This window comes from Schistocerca cancellata, chromosome 3, assembly GCF_023864275.1.
Source record: "Schistocerca cancellata isolate TAMUIC-IGC-003103 chromosome 3, iqSchCanc2.1, whole genome shotgun sequence".
Classification (NCBI taxonomy): domain Eukaryota; kingdom Metazoa; phylum Arthropoda; class Insecta; order Orthoptera; family Acrididae; genus Schistocerca; species Schistocerca cancellata.
The window spans coordinates 102,462,979-102,485,090 of NC_064628.1; the positions used below are offsets into that span (position 1 = coordinate 102,462,979).

A 22,112-nucleotide genomic window follows, 5' to 3' on the forward strand; every position below is an offset into this window, starting at 1 on the left:
CACACTAAGTTACTGGACATTGGCTACTTCCGCAAAATCTATCGTTTTCGCCACAGTGTTGAAGTGCGAACCATCCAAGATACACTGCGTCCTCCCTACCAAAAAGCGCTCAATCAAGTCACAAATTTCACTGGAGACCCCATGTGATCATACTTTTGAGAATAATCGTAGGATGGTACTGAGTCAAACGCTTTTCGGAAATCAAGAAATACTGCATTCACCTGCCTGCCTTGATCCAAAGCTTTCAGTATAGCATGTGAGGAAAGTACGATTTGGGTTTCACACTATCGATGTTTTCGGAATCCACGCTGGTTGCCATGAAGGAGGTCATTCTGTTCGAGATACTTCATTATGTTTGAGGTCATAATGTGTGCTACGATTCTAGAACAAACCGATGTCAAGGATATTGGACGGTAGTTCAATAATTTCCTAATTAATGTTACTAACAACCTTAGTTGGTTGATTTTGGTACTTACCAGAACGTCCGATTATTAATATCTTGTCTTACCTAATATGTGAAGCTTTTCATCCCAACTGTTTACTAGAATTTGTGGCAATCCTAGCGATGCACAATCGTGGCGCCTTGGAAACTTCTGTAGTTGATACGGCCGTCACAAACATGTTTCTCCTCGTGGCTGCTACAATGGGGATGCTACAACTTCAAATGTCACTCGGGTTTCCTTTGTCGCTGAAATTTCTAATCTTCCTCTGAAATTTCTAATCTTCGCCCTCTCTTCTTTTGCTTCTCCATTAATGTACGTGTGGTAGCATCAAAAGCCAGTATCTTCTTCAGGTTACTGGCATAAGCCCTTTACGATACGTCGGTCCGTCCAATTTTCTTTGCCCTCACGATTTGTAGCTTTCACGTTACAAAGGTAGTTTCGGCTATCATTTTCATTTTCTCTTCAATTGGTTTGTACATTGGTATCCTAATTATGTACTCGCAACCCATACACTCCATATACATTGTTTTTACAACTTGTAAATGTCATTAAAATCCGTAAGGTGGATATAGTAACATTGTACATACAAGGGCAAAATGGGTCAGTGATACTATAAAAATTTAGCAGTTTTCTTTACTCCACACTGAAAACAAGACGTCTTCTACGGCATCAAACCATTAGGAATTAGATGGGAAAGGAATCTTGGACAAGAATCTTTGATAAGTTTCGAAAATATTTCCTTCCGCTATACCAGGAATTTCATTTACCATTTGCAATATAATTTTTTTGCATCACTGTCTCATTCTACTATCACAAAAAACTAGGTATATAGTATATGCTACTATTGCACGAGATTCTTAATTGTGAAGCTTAGAACCCGTGTTGACATTCAGCACATTATTACAGGTCCCTCTTTAAACAATCGCCTTACATACGAGCCTCGCTGTCACTGTTGTGGGCATTCCCAACAGGTAAGGTAATGATTTGCGATGTACACTCGAGAATTAAATCTCACTTCGGAAATATGAAGTAGGTAATGTAACAAATAACATCTGTCAGCCATTGAGCCCACGAATGATTTTACTACCATTAGCCAAGAAAGGAAGATATTGTTGGGGCTACTAACACGAAGAAAATGAAGATGCTTTAAAACATTTACTGGAAACGCTACAGAAATCGTTGAACCACTACTCAACCAAGACGCCATTGCACGTGTTACATCTTTATGTCAACAACCAGTAAAGGAAACAAAAGAAAATTTTGGCGACGGAATTAATGCTTAGGGAGAAGTAATAAAAACTCTTAAAGTTTGTCAATGACATCATTGTAAGAGGCAGCGAAGGACTTGGTAGAACAGCTGAATGGCATGGTTTTTGTCTCGAAAGAAGAATATAAGATGCACAACAAAAAAAGCTGAACAAGGGTAAATGAATTAGACAAATTACACCACGCAATGTTGATGGAATTAGGTTAGGAGACGAAAAAATGGCGTTGAGTTTTTCTATTTGGACAGTATTGATGGCTGCAGTAAGGTGGATTTAATACGAAGGTTGGAACATTAATAGTCCATCAGTCAAACAAATCAGTAACAGCTTGCACTGTACGTGCTTGAGCATTGTCGTGCACAATGATGGTCAGGTCATGAAGAAAGTGTCATCACTTCTGTCTCTACGCTGTTCATTTTTGGAACACAACCTACGACCAGCTTAGAGACAAAGTGATAACACTTTCTGCAGGAGCTGACCATTTTGCAGGACAATGCTCAAGCACGTACAGAGCAAGCTGTTACTGATTTGTTTGACTGACGGGGCTGCTAAGTGCTATACCACCTACTGCACTCCCCTGACCTAGTAAGTTCAACTCGATTTCGCTTCAGAACTGCAACAAATTCGTCAGGCAATGGACCGCGCCGTTCGAACTGTCAACACACCTGGCACTGCTAAGAATATCCTACGACTTCCACATCGCTGGCAACGGGTTATACACAATGCTGGTGACTACTTTGAAGGTCAGTAAAACTTTGAGACTCTGATCCATTTTGTACGAGCTGTAAATAAATACATGGCACTATTAAAGTTCTAACCTTGTATGTAGGGCTACAATGATAAGAAAAGCATTTTTGAAGAAGAGAAATTTGGTAACATCTAGTATAGGCTTAAGTGTTAAGAACTCTTTCCTGAATGTATTTGTCTTGAGTGTAGTCTTGTCTGGAAGTGAAACGTGAGCAGTGAACAATTCAGACTATACGATAGAGGCTTTTAAATTGTGATGATACTGAAGAATGCTGAAGTTTAGTTGGAGAGATCATATATCTAATGAGGACGTCCTGAAGAGCATTGGGGTGAAAGAAATTTGTGGAACCATTTGACTAAAAGAAGGGATCTGCTCATCGGACGTTATGAGACGTCACGCGATCTCTAATTTAGTATTAGAGGGAGAGTGGGAGGTAAAAATTGGGAGGGAGTCCAAGAGATGAATACAGCGAGCAGGTTCAAATGATATAGGTTGTAGTTATTTGGAGATGACGAGGCTTGCATAGGATATAGTAGTATAGAGAGCTGCATCAAACCAGTCTTCGAACTGAAGATGACAACAACAGGGTCTTCTTTAGAAACCGGCAGCACCTTTTAGGCGTTGAGAGAACGGCATCGAAGAAATCCCGTCAGATGTGGGAAAAGACGGAATTCTCTAGAAGAAATAGCACCATAAAATAAATCGTCAAACACCTCAAAATAGCAACTTAGGAAATACGTTGTGTTGCGATTCAGTGTGTTAGACCATTGTCGTGGAACTGCAAAACTTTTACACATCTAGTCTACATGGTCCTTCTCAGTTTCTAAGACAGAAATAAGTGCGTGAATGGCTGCTAAGTTCTGTAACTGTACAGCGTCGAACTGATGCCATTCATTGACGAGGGCCGACTGCCCACTCGGCTCTTCAACATCTGATTTCTGACAACCTCTTAAAACCTGTGAGGGACATACCTGTATACTACAAAGGGCTGACGCCGAGTTTTGAGCGGTGCTACATTCTGCGGGTCGAATGCTGTCAAATATCTGTTCTCGCGGTTGTCAATGCGAGACAAAGCGACCTGGAAGTGCTACTACGTCCTACATACTTCACGCATAAGCATTTGCTTTTGGCAGTATATTGCCTGAAAACCTTTGTCTCTGTGGTGGCCGTATCGTCTGAATAAACATTCCGAAAAGCCTACCCACTGAGTAGGAGAATTAAAGATTCGTATTTCACACATTGAGTAAACCCATTATTTTTGTTCATTTCTAGGAGCTACATTATTGATGGCATTAACCAGTAAATAATTATTCGAAATGCCTGTAACAAAAGAGCTCCCAACCAATCCTCTATATTTGGAGGATGCTGTAACGCTGCAGATGCACAAGCGAGTATCTGCACATGGATAACAACTTAAAAATTCATTCGAAATATGCCTACGTATTTTACGAATCAAACGATAAGATGTTCAGGAAACGATGCCTAGTTACAATGTTAACAGCCAGTAGAATCAACCTCTCTTATGAAGATCTTCTTGTCATCAGTTTTTCAACAGGTCTGATGTAGCCCGCCGCCTAGTCCTTTCTTGTGTCAACCTCTTCATCTCAGAGTAGCACTTGCAGCCTATGTTTTGCTTTCAATTATTTGCTGGATTTATTCCAATCTGTCTCCTCGTACAGTTTTTGCCCTCAACAGCTCCCTCAAATACCACTTAAGTTATTCCGCAATGTCTTGACACATCCCATATCATCTTGTCCCTTTTTTCTGTCAGTTTTCCACATGTTTCTCTTCGTGTCAATACTGCAAAGAACCTCATTTCTTCTCAGTCCATCTAATTTTCAACACCCTTCTACAGCAGAACATCACTAACGTTTCGATTATCTTTTTTCTGTTCTCCCAGTTCATGGTTCATTTGAATACAATGCTGTATTCCAAACGTACAGTCTCAGAAAATCCTTCCTCGAATCCAGAACAGCACACTGGACTCTCAGTTTGTCATTAATAATAAATGTGACTAGTTCAATTCTTTACCCGCAGCTTTACTTCGTGAGCCCGTCCTCCAGAGACCATGTACCACATGAATCGGTATGCACACACGATGACGCAAACAGTGTTCATTCTTAACAAGTTCATGCACCTTCCCTGTCACGAGATACCTCGCAGAACTATGTCTAAGACTAACAAGAGTCTAGTTTTCATCACTAGCCAAACGGTATATTGATTCACAATGCACCCTCTATTTAAAATGTCACTGGAGGCCACACAGCAATGGATAATTATTTCACAGAATGCATTTTCTCCGTCCGCCAGCATTCAACACCACACGAAACGTCTCTTTGCATTTGATCGTGCGACTTAAGACTTATGAATAAAAGCAATTAGATTCCGATGAAAGCGGATATCCTGTGTGGGAACGGCGATGAACGAGTATCAATTTCTCAGTCCATTCTTCCTCAAAGCACTAGGATCTCTCGGGACGTAACACGCGGCCAGTGATTGCTTTTCTCACTTACCCATGATGTATGAAATATCTTATCTAAGCGTGTGTGTGTGAACGGGTTCATCACTTGTCACACCCATTAACTGGCCGACGGTAGGAGTCCATCAGCTCTGCGTAGGCCCATTTTACCATCACAATGTCTCGGTGCGAATACTAGCTCGCACTTGTTCGATGCTGCAAGTAAACTCACGGCACACAATTTTCTGTAGCAGAGTATGGAAGCTTCTGATTGCAATAGCTAAAAGTTGGCAGGAAAGAGTCCAGTTTTTTAAGCATTCATGTACAATATTCAGCAATACTTGTCACCATGCTTATAAAACCAAAATTACATTTTCACTGAATACAAAGCGGCACTAATGGTTAAAGGTAAAATACTAAGCGATGAGAGAGAGAGAACGCGTATGTAAAAAAAAAAGGCTCATTTAACCCATATCCAACATGTCAGTTTTCGTCAAGTGATTGTGAAATCTGATATGAAGTTAACAGTCGAAAGTTTCTAAGTATTTAAAATGAAGACTGCGACTTCATTTGTATTTTAACTATCTATCGCGTTGTGCAAAAAGTTGGTAACTACATTTGATAATACTTTGAGAAAAATATTTCAAGAAGACTTTAAGCAAGAGGGCAAATCTGACTGGGGAACAAAAATACCTCAGTTAAGGGTTTTTTTTCCATTAGCTTGCGTCCACATTCAGTGGGTTCCATTACTTATGTACATCCATGAACAGTACGTCCACACTATCTGCAATGAGAATACCATTTTACAAGTTCTCTCGTTTACTTGGAGCCAAAAATCAGTAGATGGGGATTTTAGGTCGCCATACGAGGGGAAGATCAGCCAACACTTAAAAAGTCGCAAAAGAAACTAATCTCCAATGCTGGTTTGGGCATCTAGCGGAAAAGCAAGAGCATTCACAAGACATTTTTTCTGGTAGTTTCCAGTACAGTCTGGTTCAGAGCCAGCCGTCCCTGATGTTGCAATACCGGCGAATGAAACACGAGGAGAAATATTTTGTGATGACTGCACAACAGTTACTGCCGCATGTAAGCGAGTGGTATCAGTGACAACAAAGTTAGTGAAAGAATAGCTCACAAATGTTTTCAGGTTGGGAGCGCAATGTAATTAGCGTTGAATTTCCGCTTGCATGTGGTAGCGATGTTTTACTTGAATTTGAAACATGGTTCCTTAAGTTTTCAAGAAATCAAACTGCTTACACTCGCATGATTTACCAAAATCCCGGCCGAGACGTGAGGTTGAAATCAAGGAGTGGTTCCACTTGGACTGTGTTCCAAAACATGGCTTTATAAAAACTCCCCGACATGCAAAATGTGTGTCTGAATTAGTCTTGAACACGCACTTCGCCTTTCGCGGGCAACACTTCAGCAGCTGTCAGTAGCACATGCGTCATGGCTGCCTACACACCATTCTTCCGGTTTCTTACTCTCCAAAGCTCCACGAAAGCTCTCCCTCAGTCTTTGCTGCACTAGCATTCGAGGCAAAAAGGATGGTGCAAAGGATGTCCGAAACACAGCCTGGAGGCTGTTTCCTGGTCGATACGCCTCTTCCCGTCTGTAAGAGGCTAGCGTGGCTACCGGGGCTTTCTACAGGGCTTAAAAGTTAACTAGCCGACTTCAACAGCTAAGTGTTTGGACTAGAGCCATCTCAAAAATCCCCTACAGATAACTGCCTGCCGGGAATGTTACGGCGCAGGTGACATTACGATTTGTACAAGAAACGTTGCGTCTCATCGAAGTTTCAACACGGTTCAAACCCTGAGAACTATTCATCAGTTCCATCCCGGCTCATCTCGTATTCTCCCTAAGCCGAGCGAACGGACCCCCCTATGCATCGCTCAAGCAACAAGCTATACGGGTCCGCTGACGCCAACGAGACCCGTCACGCCACGTTGCCATATCAGATGCAGCGTCGCACTCTGGTTTTCCGCTGAAACGGGGCCATCACTGCCGCATTTGCAAGACGAATGTTGAAACATGGATTGCGAATCTGATACTTCAAGCAGCTAGCACAAACGAGCTAACAGTCAGGTTAATTGTTTTGGCATTTATTTCTAGTTGAATACTCTTCCGAAGGATCAACAATGAAGTATAATTATGTTAACTACCAAGCTGTAACGTTGGAAGCTGAAGACGTGAATTAAAATTTATGCTGCAGCCAGGACTCAAACCCAGGTCTTCTTGCTTACTAGGCAGATATGCTAACCATTACACCTCCACACCTTTATCGTCAACATAGCTGCACGAACTACCCAAGTCAAATACCCTCCCCAACACAAACTCCTGGCTGCAGCATACATTTTAATTCACTTCTTCAACTTCCAACGTTATCGTAGATACATTAGAGACTTAAATGACTCAGGGAAAATTTAATTTAAGATTTATACCAAAGCTGTGTTCCAAATCTGAGTACAACTGGCGTCTGAGCGGATGGAGACACACACACACACACACACACACACACACACACACACAGAGAGAGAGAGAGAGAGAGAGAGAGAGGGGGGGGGGATGAATCGCCAGTAACGTGTTTTATTCATGTATCCTTTACAGTTATTCTGCCGAAAAGTAATTTTTAGCTTCAAGCAAAAGATAATTGGATGTTTATTTCTAAATCACGTGGGCAACTAAATTTCGTCCAAATATCCGTTTTATTGATATACACAGACGGAAAAAAGCAACAAAAAAAATAATACTGAGTAATGAAATTTTGGGAATATATATTTGTCTAGGTACTATATTTAAGAGATTAACATTGCAAGAACAGAGGTTAATGTTTGCGCGAGGTAACACCATTGCAACTATGAATTGCTGAGACAATAACCAGTGTAACGGCCAGAATGTTGAATGCCAACATGCATGGATTGTATTGTACGGGTGCCAGATGTCACTTTGTAGAATGCCTGTAGCACTTGGTCAATATAGGTCGGTTAATGCTGGTTGTGGATGACCTGAGGGCAGATTGTTGATCCAGCACGATAAGGCAACATGTCGACACCTATGCTGGGTTAGAACAGCGGTATGTGGAAAGTGTTATCCCGTAGGAAAAAAAACCCTAGTCTGCTGTTTATGAATGGCAGCACAACAGGTCGAATCACCGACTGGCGTACAAGTTCGCAGTCAGGGTGCGTGGATAACCACGCGAGTGCTCCTACTGTCATAGGAAATCGCACTTCAGACCGCACCTCCAGAGACAGCTTCAGTAGAAAGACCTCTAACCTGCCCTCTAATGAAACACCGAAGTCACAAATGCCAGTGGTTTGAGGCATGTGGAATGCACGCTACAGGCCGCCTGGCTCGGAGTTGTTCTTGACGTAACCGATTTATAATGTCTCGTTGTGTCATTGTGGTGCCGACTGCTGCTGCAGATGCGGTAGGATGCGCTAGAGACAAGCGCTTCCCTCGCGACAGTGACATTTGGCCGTCCGGAGAACGGTCTTTTTGCGACCGTTCATTCTCTGACCACCAACCAAGTACAGTGGCTACATTCCTGCCACGTCCTGCAATACTGTCGAAGGAAATTCCAGTTTCTCACAGCCCTGTTACACGACCTCAGTGACGTGTTGATAAAAGCGTCTTAGTCACCTTAGAGGCATTCTTGACCAACTACTCATGACGCCCAATACAAAAGTAATCTGAAAGGTAACTCACGCTCACGACCGTTACCAGTATTGAAGCACAACTGACCTGCATCCTCATAGTGGCGCTACTAGAAACTCTGTCTTGGTGTTACGATTTTTTTTCCGCCACTGTATTTTTTAACGAATCACTCACCAGCTTTCTGATTAAAAATTAACCACAGATTAAACAAAATAGAGAACCCACAAAAAATGTCCATTCTCAGTGTATTCAATTCCAGTCACATTTTGCTGACAACTTGAATTATGTACTTAAAAGCAAGCTTACAAATGCAATCTGTGGAAATAACTTATTAGTTTTCGTCACATTCACCAGAACATTAGTGAAGAAGGAACAAAACAGTAAGTTCTTGTACACTCCAGCTTTTCGTTCAGTGTGAACAGATCTGACGTGTTATTTTTACTGTAATCCAAAACAGCATGAAAATATTTAACTATGCATGAGTATATGTATGACTGCAGTAATAATTCTATTCTAGAAAATGACACGCAGTTCTACAGGTAAACAAACTGGCAATGAATTAATGGAATTATCTAATTCTCATGGATACTATCATTCTTGAAGAATGCCACTGGTGTTTACTCTCCAGTATATATAACAAATTAATTATACACATAACAAAATTTTAGTTAGCTCAACACAATTCATAACTCAGTCTGACTGGCACACACTGAGTACTATTCTCAAAACATGTATGCTCTGAGCTTGTGCACTTGCCCGACTGACATATGTGATACTATAATCCCACCAAACAGGGAATGCTTTGCCTAATCAAGCAGACTAATTCTGTATTGTAAATTCAAAAGGATGGTCAACACAACCAACATACTGTCAATGTGAATCTTCAAGTAATACAAGTTTAGCTCACATATACCACATTCCATATTTTTAAAAACAGTTTGCACTGTCACAGGTACATATTATACTATAGTCAAAGATGTCCATCACAGAAATGGAAACTAGCTCCAGTAACAGGAATCCAATTATCCAGCATTTAGCTTTCAATCAATATTTACAGTTACAGCTCTTCGTCCTCTTCAGGTTGATTTTTGCAAGTCATGGATGGGGCTAGGAGCACACTTCAGCATGAAGCATGCCACTTCAGTCTTCAGAAGACAATACAGAGGGGCATCAACAGAGTCAATACTTTCCCAAGCATCTAGTACTAATAAGCTGTTACCCCAAGGATGACACCAGGTCCCTATGACTCTACAGGTTGGCAGGTGAGAGAATGCATTTCTTGCTCTTGTCTCAACAACAAACTGTATTACTGGCATAATTTTGAAAACAGATGTCTGATCTGGACAGGAAACATAATGGAGTTTCTTCATACTCCAAAGACGAATTTTTGAGCAATTATCGTTGAGTGTTCTCCACACCATCATCTTCAAGCATTTTTCAGTACTGAGGGACATCTCTGTCAAAAGGTGCAATGTATAAGATGCCCTCTGAAGTACTTGCAGAAATTTTTCCATTGAGAGGAGCTCCACCTCCCCCCCCCCTCCCACCATTGTAGATTCGCCACTTGTAATAACACGGGCCTTTCAAATATTAGCCACAGTGGTATTTTTCCACATAAAAATACTTATCCTCCAGGAAAAACGACAACCAACTTTTATTTCCTTTTTGTGTTATCTTAGGTTCAACTGCACCACTTTCATGAACTGTTGTCTTCTACAGCCACATAATTAGAAACTACGCCACTACCTTCCACATTCAGCTCAAGTGCTCATCAGATGTGTATATCTTCAATCGTTGTCTTGCAGTCATTTTCACAGTTTCGTTACGTCCAGTAATGCTTTATACGCAGCTCTCTTTTCATAATTATTCACAAATTTCATAAATTATTCGCAATTTAAGAAACTGTAGACCACCACACGCCAAGTTGAACGTTTTGTTCTAGCAAATGTAAGTACATGCCACAAAACTAACGTTTGAGGCACAGTATTCGGTGCGAAGCGTCGGAGTGTACCTGGAAGAAACGCGATATATTTTAAAACCGCTGGAGGTGACATATGTCCATCATGTCATTGTTCCATATTTTACTATCTTCCTTCCCCAAATCTACACACGTACTCTGTACACCACTGAAGTGCGTGAGGAAGGGCACTTGCCATTGCATATTAATACAATAACATGAATGTCCAAATGTTGTATACTTCGTTGTAGCTTTAAAACAAAACTGGAGTCATACGCGCCCACTCACATAAGTGCTCTCCTCTAGCTAGGAATTAACCTACACCTCGCTTGGCCGAGCGGCGCATTCTTCTTGACTCTGGTGATTACATATTTACTACGCGACTTCGTGGATCAGTGGTAAAGTGTCAAATTATAAACCCACAAGTCATGCTTACTCCTGCGACTTTGATCTGTCACTTATCAATTCCCCCAGTTCTAGCAATGCCGGTCAACGTGGAAAATGCCGAGTTGCAATGTGGGTCACTCTACGTTAAAACGTACTCCCCCTGTTAACTGGTTAGTAAAACAGTTCGGATATCCGACAGAGCTGTAGGCATACTACCTCCAACAGAATCATACCTTGTCAACTACTCTTGTGTTCAAAACCAACCTCCAGACTGATGACTACTTAACTTACGGATCATACAGTGGTAAGATATGCCATTCGCTTTAACGATAATGTTGATCGGCTGGAAAGAATAAAATAACGGAAGAACAGAGAATAGCCTCCTCAGTGTAGCCCGCTGCCAACAAAAAATATGAATTATGTATGATTTTAAGGAGTATCTACGAAAATATTGTTAATCTTTCTATACCTCCGGTCCTATCACAGAATCAGCAAAAAATCTCTAAAGTATTTTTTCACGTACATTTCTAGCAAACATCCGCTGTTTTTCATCGATAAGAGTTAATTCCTGGAAATGATGTCCGTGAACTGTATCAAAGTTTGCAGATCAGGGCAAACTACAATTTACCGACCACAAAGTGGTGCACGTCTACAACAAAACACCAGACTCGATAACAAATGTTTTCAGTTGATCGTTCAATTTTGAGAAATATGTATAGACACCTGCTGTGCCCACGGTCAATAGTGCTTCGAAGCACTGGACTGATTCTGATACGATATTGTTTCACTGTACAAAACTAAAGCAGCTCCATGCTGGATCTAAACCATCAGCCATATGTGACAAATCACTCGTACACTGTGATGCTTGCTATTTGTACACTGGTCTTTGACCTTGCCAGTGACGCAACTAGTTGCACGCTCAAACTCCACTGCGTCTTCTCAAACTCGCCTCCGTTCAGTGTCACATTTGTTCAGTTTTCTTTTAGTTATCACCGGTGCACGCATTAGCGGTAAGTAGACTTAGTACTCACGTAAATATTACATACCTGAGCCAGGTACTGCTTCATGTGCAGGAATGACGTGAATTCCAAAAACGAATCATAGAACGATCCTAGTGATTTATACTTTTCGTAATCGTGTCTCCGGACTTTGCAAGAGAACAGGACGCGTGTCACATCAGTATTCACTCCACTTCCACGAAAGCAGGATCAATCGCATGATGTTAGAATAATGGCACATCATACAAGCTGCCTTGATAAACTGTAAGAAACGATCCTAAAGAAAAGCGATAGGTGGCTAGCAAAACTTCCTTCATGGCATTTTGAATGACTTCGTTCTTCCTTTGATACCCATCCCCACTTCTTGGAAAGTCGAGAACCTACGACGAGTTAGTAGCTCTGGAGTGGTACATACATCGACATCATCAACAGCGAATCAACTTGAAACAGACGTTATTCGTGACGTTCTTAGACTTGCGATTCAGCTTGAATTCGGTACCAATCACTCGTAATTTGAGAATGAGATACAAATGATGCTTTCTGAAAGCAAACAGTTCGATCCGTGTCCAGCCATTCAGAGGTCGTAACGCCTTTGGAAAACCGCATGACCCATCCTGCTAAAAAAAAACTTGGGTAACTATTCGTCTAACTAGTTGTGCCACATCATATGAAGTGTTAGCTGTTCATTATTCAAGGTATGTTACTTTTCCACGATAGGTCTTAAAGTACTAACATAAAACTGTTTGTAGTCGTCACCGAACTTGTTCGGAAAACAGTTTATTTAGGGCTTTATAAAGAAGGGTCCTTTCTTGGCCAGCAATAGAATCTGTGGGGGGACGCCCTTTAAGTTACACTGGATGCCGACATATATATGCATACTCAAACTAAAGAAAATATATCGCCAATATTAATTGCACATTACGGTGATACGCTGCAGACATCTGAAATGCCATTTACTTTTCATAATGCAGTTTCTCATGATGGAAAAACTATTCGCTCATATCACCTCAGGTTTAAAATACCTTCATAAATTTTCATGGTTTACAGTCATTTTTCAGGAAACGCCGTAAATTATCCTGGCAACCTCGGTGGAATTCAAGGAAGCAATACTTTGCTTATATCAAAATATTTTGTGCTTAATTACTGTCATCTGGGGTTACATTGCCTATTGGCGAAATTGTGTCAACTTGTTACGAAGCAAGCTAGTGGCAGTACCTTAAGATGACGATGAGTCAAGAAACCACACCACGGACTTTTCAAAACGGCGGATGACACCGGATTTTCACGTAAAACAAAACTCGTGCACCTATAGTATCCCGACATTCCCTCAGTTTTAAATCAAGTCGACAAGCGCCCATCACTTGCCCAATACTAGCAGCACCCGAAGAATACATTTTGATGAAAATCTAGAAGTCTCGTTCGTCTCGTTCCAATGACTACCAGCCTGTTGAACACAATCTCTGAAAAGATGCTGAACTTCGTGAACTCCGCACGGGATCTGGCACCAACAAACCTCTAAACAGGAGCACTCTATTCAGATCTTAAAGAATGTCATTTATTTGAAACAACTTCACATTTTTGGCACACACAAACAACTTATGCAGTTCTTTGTAATGAGAACCACCATCTGTTGCTATATGGGAAATCGATGTCTTATGTCAACAGCGTTCAACCATACCGATTGCTCATGGATTCATCAAAGCCAAGAAATGGCACAAAGGAAACTGTTACGCGTCACGACCGGTTGGATATTGCGAATATGCGACGATTTGAAAGCAATATCATTTACATGGGGTCGCAGACAGTGTACGCCTAATACTTCCGTTTGACCGACGAGCGGCGCATCAGAGCTAGGAAGGGCCATTACATAAAGAAAATGCAAATCTGAAATAGAATGCAGCTAGGAAATGAAAACGCTCTTCACGTATCGTTTGGGGATTTCAAGGAAATTTGTCAAAGAAACCGATGTTTTAGACACCTGTGCAACAAGTTTCGAGTGTTAAGTTACGTGGAAGTGGAAGATGTGTTAATGTGTCCATCACTGCTGACACCTATTTCCGAGAGATACTGTGCGATTCTGAAAGATATGCACGGCTGGCATTCAAGTAAATCCACTCCTTGGAAATTATAAATCTGCCGACTGAGTGGATATAGTGTAAAGAAAACTAGTTTGCGCAAACAGCTGGGTTGCAACACAATCCACCAAAACAAGGGTGCACAAACGAAAGTTTGTTAAAGGATGGAGGGGGGGAGGGGGGGGGTGCGCGAGCGCAAGTCCTCGGGGTGTGGAGTATTTTTAATATTTTGGAAGGCGAATGGCAGCCATAAAAAAGTTCCAGTCTCGATCCCGTTAAGAACCTATATAATGCCGACGATTAAATCTTTTAAGGAAACACCTAACTACACTACACTTTTCCCTTTCCTTAAGAGCAACCCCTTCCTCAGGGTAATGGGTGCCCTTGTTCAAAATTCAACTCCTCGACTCTCTTAAATCTTTCCTGAGAACCGAGGATCATTCAGCGACATACATGGCAAATGTTCTCATAAAAGCACATCTATGATGGAGTCACGCTGTCGGAACAGCGATGTTTTACAACTGGACGCTTGAATGTGCCATGCCAAATGTTCTGAACAATCCAAAGACTATAGTCAAGAAATTAAAACTCACATGGTCCCTAACGAAATATGTTCCATATCAGTAAGTATGTATTTTCTATACGTATTATACATGCAGGCATATCCCTTAGTACTTCCACACAGTGATTAATGTTCTAATAAAACGACAGTCTATGTACCATTTGCCTTAATAATATACGGCTAATGCCGCACACAATAATAATATGGGCAACAGTAACAAATGATTTACATAATGAATCAAATTTCAATTGTCTTAGAGGGGATGCCGGGTACAAACATACTTACCCATTTTTATTTTGTCATTAAGCTGAGATGAGACCACACTGCGTTCTAGTCATTTATTAGGGACTTTGTTCCCACTAATAAAATCAGCAAAAACGGTAAGACAAAGATTTCTACACACATCTGTTAGACCTTACATTAGTTTGATCCTCGTCCACGCCTACCTATAAAATCACAGTTTCCTATTACTAACTGCACAATATTAGCTTATATTTTCAATACGCAAGCGGTTTTTTTCTAAGCTAATGCCTGAATGAACATAAGAACTTATGGAAAAAAAAAATTAGTTTTTACGAGACATCTCGACTGTAATGTTCACACACCGTAAGGATGCACGTCGCTTTTGCACAAGTTTTATCTGTGCAACAAGTTAATGTGATCTTGTTAGTATCGCCTGGATGGTTTTGGATCTCCTCCATTCCAAAAGAATTTTCGATATATATTACAAAGGACCAAAATTACTACAAAGCACCGGAATAATATAAAGACTGCAAAAAGAATTACTAACGTGAAGCAGAAAGAAGAAGAAAATATACGAAGAAACTATGAACCATTTTCTAAACCTGAAACTCAGACCAGAACACTACACCAGAGATAGGGAGGGATCACCATGTCGACTACTATTCATATGATGTACCATCACCTGCCCCTTTGATGATTACAGAGGGAGTGAATCAGAGAAAACAAACCTTACTCACCTGGCATGTCACTGTCTTCATCTTTAACTATTGGGCTCGCGTCGTCTGCTTCTGTAGCTTCGTTCTCCTGCTCCTCATTATCATAGTTTTGTTCAATGTCTTCAGTCACCCCGTTAATGCCGTCACGATCTTCAGTCTGAGGCAATATTTGTTCGCTGGAGTCGTGATCAATGTCTTCAAATGGGCTACTAGCTCTCGGAGACATCTCGCCTTCGTCTTCACTCTCAGTAATGCGAAGTTTCAAACTTGCTTCGGAACCCCCGTCATCAAACACGTAATTTTCTTTTTCGCTCGACGAGTCGTTATCGCCGACTGGTGTTCTGCATGAAATTCTTTCCAAATCATCTGACGAAGCACCATCACCATTATTTAGCGACAATGGTTCTAATGTTTTCTTTAAATCAGCTTTTGCATCGCTGTCTCCGTTTAATAAATCCGAAACTGGTGACGACCGAACGTCTTTTATCTTTGGTTTACTTGACGACAAATCGAAAGAGTCCGCAGAATCAGGTGCGAGCAACGCACCAGACTGATCCGACTTATCACCATCTTGCGAACACTTCACAACGGGAGTTTCACTTGAGCTTTCAAACATGCTTGTTAGTTTCATAGCTCCTCCTCAGCACGAATGTGTCATTTCTGTTGTAAATACGTCGAGCCCTGGAAAAGAAATGGAATTCATTGACATTTAACAACTTACCAATTACCACCCAAGAGTAGTGCTGTGTAAAAGTATGGGGGCGAAGGGGGTGGACGGGGCAAAAAAATAGGTCAGGGTGGGAGAGGAAGTAAGCAGAGAGGGGAGGGGGGCAGAGAGGAGGAGCCGGAGGCGGCCCTAAACACACACACAACACACACACACACACAGAATAAAACGTGATGACCACCGCAGATAAGGTCAAATTTATCACTTTGGGCGTCTGTATTCATTACTTGTACCTTCTGCGACGAAAATAATTAAATTTACTGCAAATCAAGAGCAAATACAATCAACATTCTTTGGGTACATCTAAGAACCATTACTATTTTAAATTGCTTTCAAGGCTCAGTTCCTTGATAAATGACAGTTGCCATAACTGACCATGCTGTCAAACCACACGTCAGTCAGTCTTAAGGTATCTACATTTCGAAAGCGAGAACACTCAAACCACATAGTTTAACCTGACTTATGAAAATATTTGTGCTTCCCGTTTCCACTGCGTGACTATTCAGAGGCAAGCTGAACGACCTAACTTCATAAGGTGAGACAGAACCAGAGACACGATCGCGGAAAAGATTTTACTCGTCCGACGTCCAACTGGCGTGATGCCACGTCGCTACTGTGCAAACCTCAGTCCTATAGTACACCCACTATCGAGATTCCTCTTACAGATTTCGCCTCCAGTCTACGCTTAGTTGATATTAGTACATTACGTGTACTGAACAGATGAGTATCCCTACGCGAAACAGTGCAAAGGGCTCTACGCCTTAACGGACTGGAAATAGTATCACATTCTACACAGCATACTATTCGAAACGTACTTAAAATACCATCTTTTAGGATGGGTGACTTATGTATTGAAACTATAATACTGACACTGAAGTGAAAGCCACAGCTGCGGTTTCTGAACGCTGCCTATCGCCTGACTGAAGTCCACACTGCCCTGCAAGTGTGACGTATCGTGCTGCGAGGCAATTCCAATATGGCGGATGGCCTTGACTAAATACGAAGTTCCCCTAAATAAAATTCATAGCCGGGTTAAATAAACCTTATAAAGATTATAAAGGTGATACATCGTAATCAAACCGAAATCTGCTATCAACAGTAAGAAAATAAGAAATAACAGCCCTTTTTCAATGCTTCCATTTGAAATTGCTGTTACGTATGAACTGAATACAAAGGAACTACTTTAGAATCCAAGACTATCAGCTTCAGAGGACATACCAATTAATAATTATTAATAGGCAACCCTACAAGAAGTCATCTTATACCATACCCATATTCCTCTAACACAATGCTAAAGATTTGTTTTCTAATCCTCATTTGTGACCTACTATCATCGCACTACGTCTAACCACCTCGTTACCATAATGACGAAGGTTGCTCGACAGTTTACAAATTCCATATTGTACTAATTATCTCCACGGGTATGTTAAATCATCTTAGGTAAAGCTACATTAACGAACCAGTTCAGAAAAAAATTATACCAGCCGTTCCACCTATATAAATCGTGGGCTGTAGCAAACACTCCTAAATTTTCGATGTGGGCAACAAGATCCGATTTCGTAAAAGAGTTGCTACTATACTGCCATCAGGTGGAGAGGACAGCAGTTATGCGACTGTCAACCTTTTAATTAAACTGACCGAAGGGATGTAAAGCGCTCACATCTTACACCACAAATAATACTACCCTATCTTGTGATCTGTTAAGTGGTAGATATTCCAAATCCTTTGTGCAGTAGTTTGGTCTAAATTAGTTTGCCGATGAGCACTCGTTCCCGTACCTAGTTATAAGTAAAAACATAACGTTATTGGTAAATTTTGGAAAAAAGTGTAAATTTTCTCTGGGACACTGCTGCAGTCACTGAGCGACTTCAGGGCGTCAAATCATATCTAGCTTCCATTAACGTGTGTTGGTCCATCTGGGCCGTATTACATCACCTGCAATTCCAGGCAGCTTCAATGACTTGACCATGACCACACCTATGTCATCATGAATATTGCTGTGCCATTTTTGGACATCGCATGTGTATACTAACACGACCTGTGCTTTTGCATTTGAGTAAATTTTTCTTTATAACTCTACATTATGGCTTATCCACGTTCTCCCGACAGTCCCAACTCAAAAAACTGATGGTTCTGAAATACTATCAACCAGAATAAGATCTTTGACAAGTCTCATTTTAGGTACTTCGCAACAATTTATTTCTGAACGTCTCAGAAAAATATAGTTTGACGCACCCTTAAAAATTAGTGAGCGGAAGCTTACAGGCTGATCTACATCTGCAAAAACCTTAATATTTCTCCAGTGTTCGTGAAAATGCTGCTTCATTACTTCAGCCAAGGTTGTGTCCATTGCAAGCCAAGAATTCTAACTGATCACAACTGTGTGCACCAAATACCCCTACATCAACCTATCTCTTAATTTAGTACATTAACAACGTCATTAGAATCCAAGTATAAACTCAAGATGGCGAGTGCTTGGGACTAGGATATGTAACTTGCCTTCCTCAGGAATCATCCCAGCATTCAAGTGTTTATGACAACCAATGCAGACCCTAATTGAAATGGCGCCAAGATGTGGACTTCGGCCCTTTTCCTCCCTAATATTTCAGAGATGAGTTGTCCCACTTAGTAGCACGTCGATACCATCTTTATGGGACAATTAGCGTGTGTTCTAGTAGTAAACCTCTGGATATCGGGCTATGTTAAAAAGAACAATTTTCGTGTCCTGTTCGACAAATACAAGCTTTTTGCGCTAACTTTTCTGGACAGGAATGTGTATGCACACAAGCACTGTGCATACAAAATCAATCCCACTGCGAAACCTTCCATTTATCGGCGAGTCCTGCTTGTCGTTCAGGCGCTGCCCGGGCTAGCCGTAAGCGCTGTTGCCACATGTATCAGATACAGTCTTCCGAGAGAGACAAGAACATTACTAATTGTTAATCAGTCAGAGCTGACTTGACCCACCCGCAGTCGCGACTCATTTGATGCTCCTTACAACCAAACCAGTGTGTACAGACAAAACAAGATGAGAAATGTTGCAATCTGCAGTTCAGCTCGCTTTAATCACTTATCTGTCGAGTCTCAGAAAAATTTCCCAGACCTACAACTGGGCCAGTAGAACAATGCAATAACAGAAGCTAATTACAAGGATACCGTTTAACTCATTATTCTCTGAGCACTGTGGGACTTATTACTCATTATTACATAGGCCTACCTAACCTCATGGCTTAGACAGGGCCTGTCGTAACAAACTGAACACCTACGGTCAGATTTTCCGAGTGCGAGGAGTGTACCTCCATTTCTAAACTCGTGCCTAACAATCGCCAGTGGTGAGCAATAATTTATTGATTTTTGAATCGCCGGAAATACATATAATGCGCATGCGCGAGTAGCTATGGTGCTGGGGAAAGTGTTGCTCGAAACTAGGCGAACTGGAGAATGTACAGACAGAGTCAAATGAAGAATCTTCTTACAGACTTTTGAGGTATGCTTATTGTGTGCCCTCTGATGGACCCAAATAGTTCGATATTATACCTCGTCCTGTGAGACTTAAGTTACAGGAGAGTCTAGAACGATATCATCGTACACTTTGGTGTAGGACGCTGCGGATGTAAAGCAAATGCCATTGTGCATATGCACAGTTTTGCATCAAGACACACAACTGATACCTCCTAATTCAGGCGAGACAACCATCTATATAAATACATTTTCAAACACAGACTATCACAATTTGTCTAACACTTTCGGCAACAAACTACCACACGCCTGCATGTACACTTCCCTGCTACGTTTCACACCATGCACACAACCAGCTCAACAAAACGGGTTCGGGAAATAAAACATTTTTGTTTACGTCTGTTATATGTAAAATTTATTTCCTGAAGCCACCTAGTTACTAAGAACCAAACACAACGTGTTTCACCTCGAAACAACAAATCCTTTCCAATGCCCCGTGAAAGGTAAACGACGTACACGATAATCATACACTGGTTCATACTTTTACTTACGTGATGATAATATGACAAGGTCGAAACAACCACTAGTCACTATGCTTTGAAACTGAAAATCTGCAGTCAATGCTGATTACGTGAACAAGTACTAGACGTTGACAAATTTTAGTCATCGTGGGACTCTCATCAAACATGACGAATAGCAGAAAAGAAATTTCTGCTGGCACATAAACATTGCCCTATCAGTCCAATTCACTGAGGATCAGTGACCCCATACTCTCGTGTTAGCCACTGTCTTACAAACACGGTGATCTTTTCCAACGTCAGAGAACTAAAACTCGAAACACTGCGGACACATCAAAACACAAGAGTTGTTCGTACTGCGAGGTCAACATAAATATTATACCTAAATAACCGCCACTCTCAACGAACTCGTTATTTACACCTTTCGTGTACCGATGACTAAAACACATTATATCAAACGTTCATTGCGTTATGATTATTACAGTGGGCATGTTTGTTGTTAAGGACGCGGATAGGTTCCACTTCGTAAGCCCTTCAGAGTCTACGAACTACTTAATACAACAAAATCTCACTCACCAAAGTATCTCTGTGTACACCGCCTGTGTTTTCCCAATGCATATGGCTAGCGTGCGCATGCGCACAGGTTTCGCACGGCCGACGCTGACTCCAGCGCCATCTCTTGGCGCTACTGGTAACTACGTGAAGCCCTATTGATATTTGGTTCGCAGTTAAAACTTCTCTGATTTTCGAAACTAACGCTACAAAAACCTTTACGAGACACAGAGCTTCCGGAATGCAACGGTACCATCCTGAAGGAATCTCACAATTTCTGTCAACCGTAATCAATATCGCTGCGGAAGATTATGTGTCGGTGCCAGCCAAACGGTAGCACTTACTTGCTTCCAATGTGCGACTGACGAGCAAAAGATCGTCATGAATATGTTGGCGTCTTAGGAGATGGCATTGTAATCCATTGTTGTTCTAGGCGCCAAGTAATCAAGAAAATACGTTCGGATTAAGAACCAAGATGTACTTCATACAGTTACGGTACGGTAATATGACGCCATTAATGGGAGCAATTTCTGCGTTGCCCTTATAAACGATCGGAAGCGCTTGTCTACGATGATAAGTCGGACCTAGGTCCAAAGTGTTCAGAGCTCTTTCCACATTCTTACTAGAAATCAAGACACTCATCAAAAAGTTAATATTTTATACCACTTTATTCTAAAGGTGATTTTCATTTTTCCTGTAGAAATACATCGCCCCCTACGACAATTAACATCTTACTACCGTTGTCAAAGAATTTTTATACGTTCTAAAGTATTTCGTACCTGAAACTTGTACTTGTCAGAGGTTATGTGTACATGTGACATCTAGTATTATTTTACGTTAGCTATCGGAACTACGTGTATTTTTTCCTTGTTTTGTACAGAAGTTGTTATCTGTTTGATGTAATATTGTAAGCAGGTGAATAATCATGTTCTTGAAAGCCAAATTTGAGAAAGAAATAGGAACCGCGACATTCCCGGCAGAGATATTGAGATAAAATGTTAAAGGAAACCTGTCTTAAAGTTAGTAACGTGCTTCGTGCCCGTAAGTTATTTCTGGTTTAGACTTATACTCGTTACTAAGATTGCTAGGGCTACCGTACGATGACCTTGGGCCTTTTACCTAGGATCAACGTCAACTCAGAATATCATCAATGCGAATCTCGGTATGTTGATGTGCCAGTAAATCCTAAAATGAACCCAAATGCTGCAATAATTCTTTTAATACCGGTAACGTCCCGAACAGGTTCACGGATGTGAAATACCTGAACTAAGAAATCATGATCAGTTCATGAAACACAGATTTCAATATGTGACAATTTCATCATTCATTCTTTGTGGTTTCAGAGGC

The 22,112-nt window shown here is 41.1% G+C and overlaps 1 protein-coding gene across 3 annotated transcripts in view; it reads right to left on the reverse strand.

The window, feature by feature from the left end:
• LOC126177108 (activating transcription factor 7-interacting protein 1-like) overlaps positions 1-20,841 on the reverse strand; it is a 186,370-nt gene extending 165,529 nt beyond the window's left edge. Inside the window, exons 1-2 of one of the 3 annotated variants that reach the window (XM_049924374.1) lie at positions 20,790-20,841; positions 15,531-16,190 (exon numbers count right to left, since the gene is read on the reverse strand). In XM_049924374.1, coding sequence (XP_049780331.1) covers positions 15,531-16,140 — 610 coding nt within the window. In that variant the 5' untranslated portion in view covers positions 16,141-16,190; positions 20,790-20,841. Of the gene's footprint in view, positions 1-15,530; positions 16,191-17,106; positions 17,165-20,246; positions 20,490-20,789 lie in introns of those variants that run through there. The other 2 variants (XM_049924375.1, XM_049924373.1) reach the window with 2 other exon arrangements.
• Positions 20,842-22,112: the final 1,271 nt, after the last annotated feature.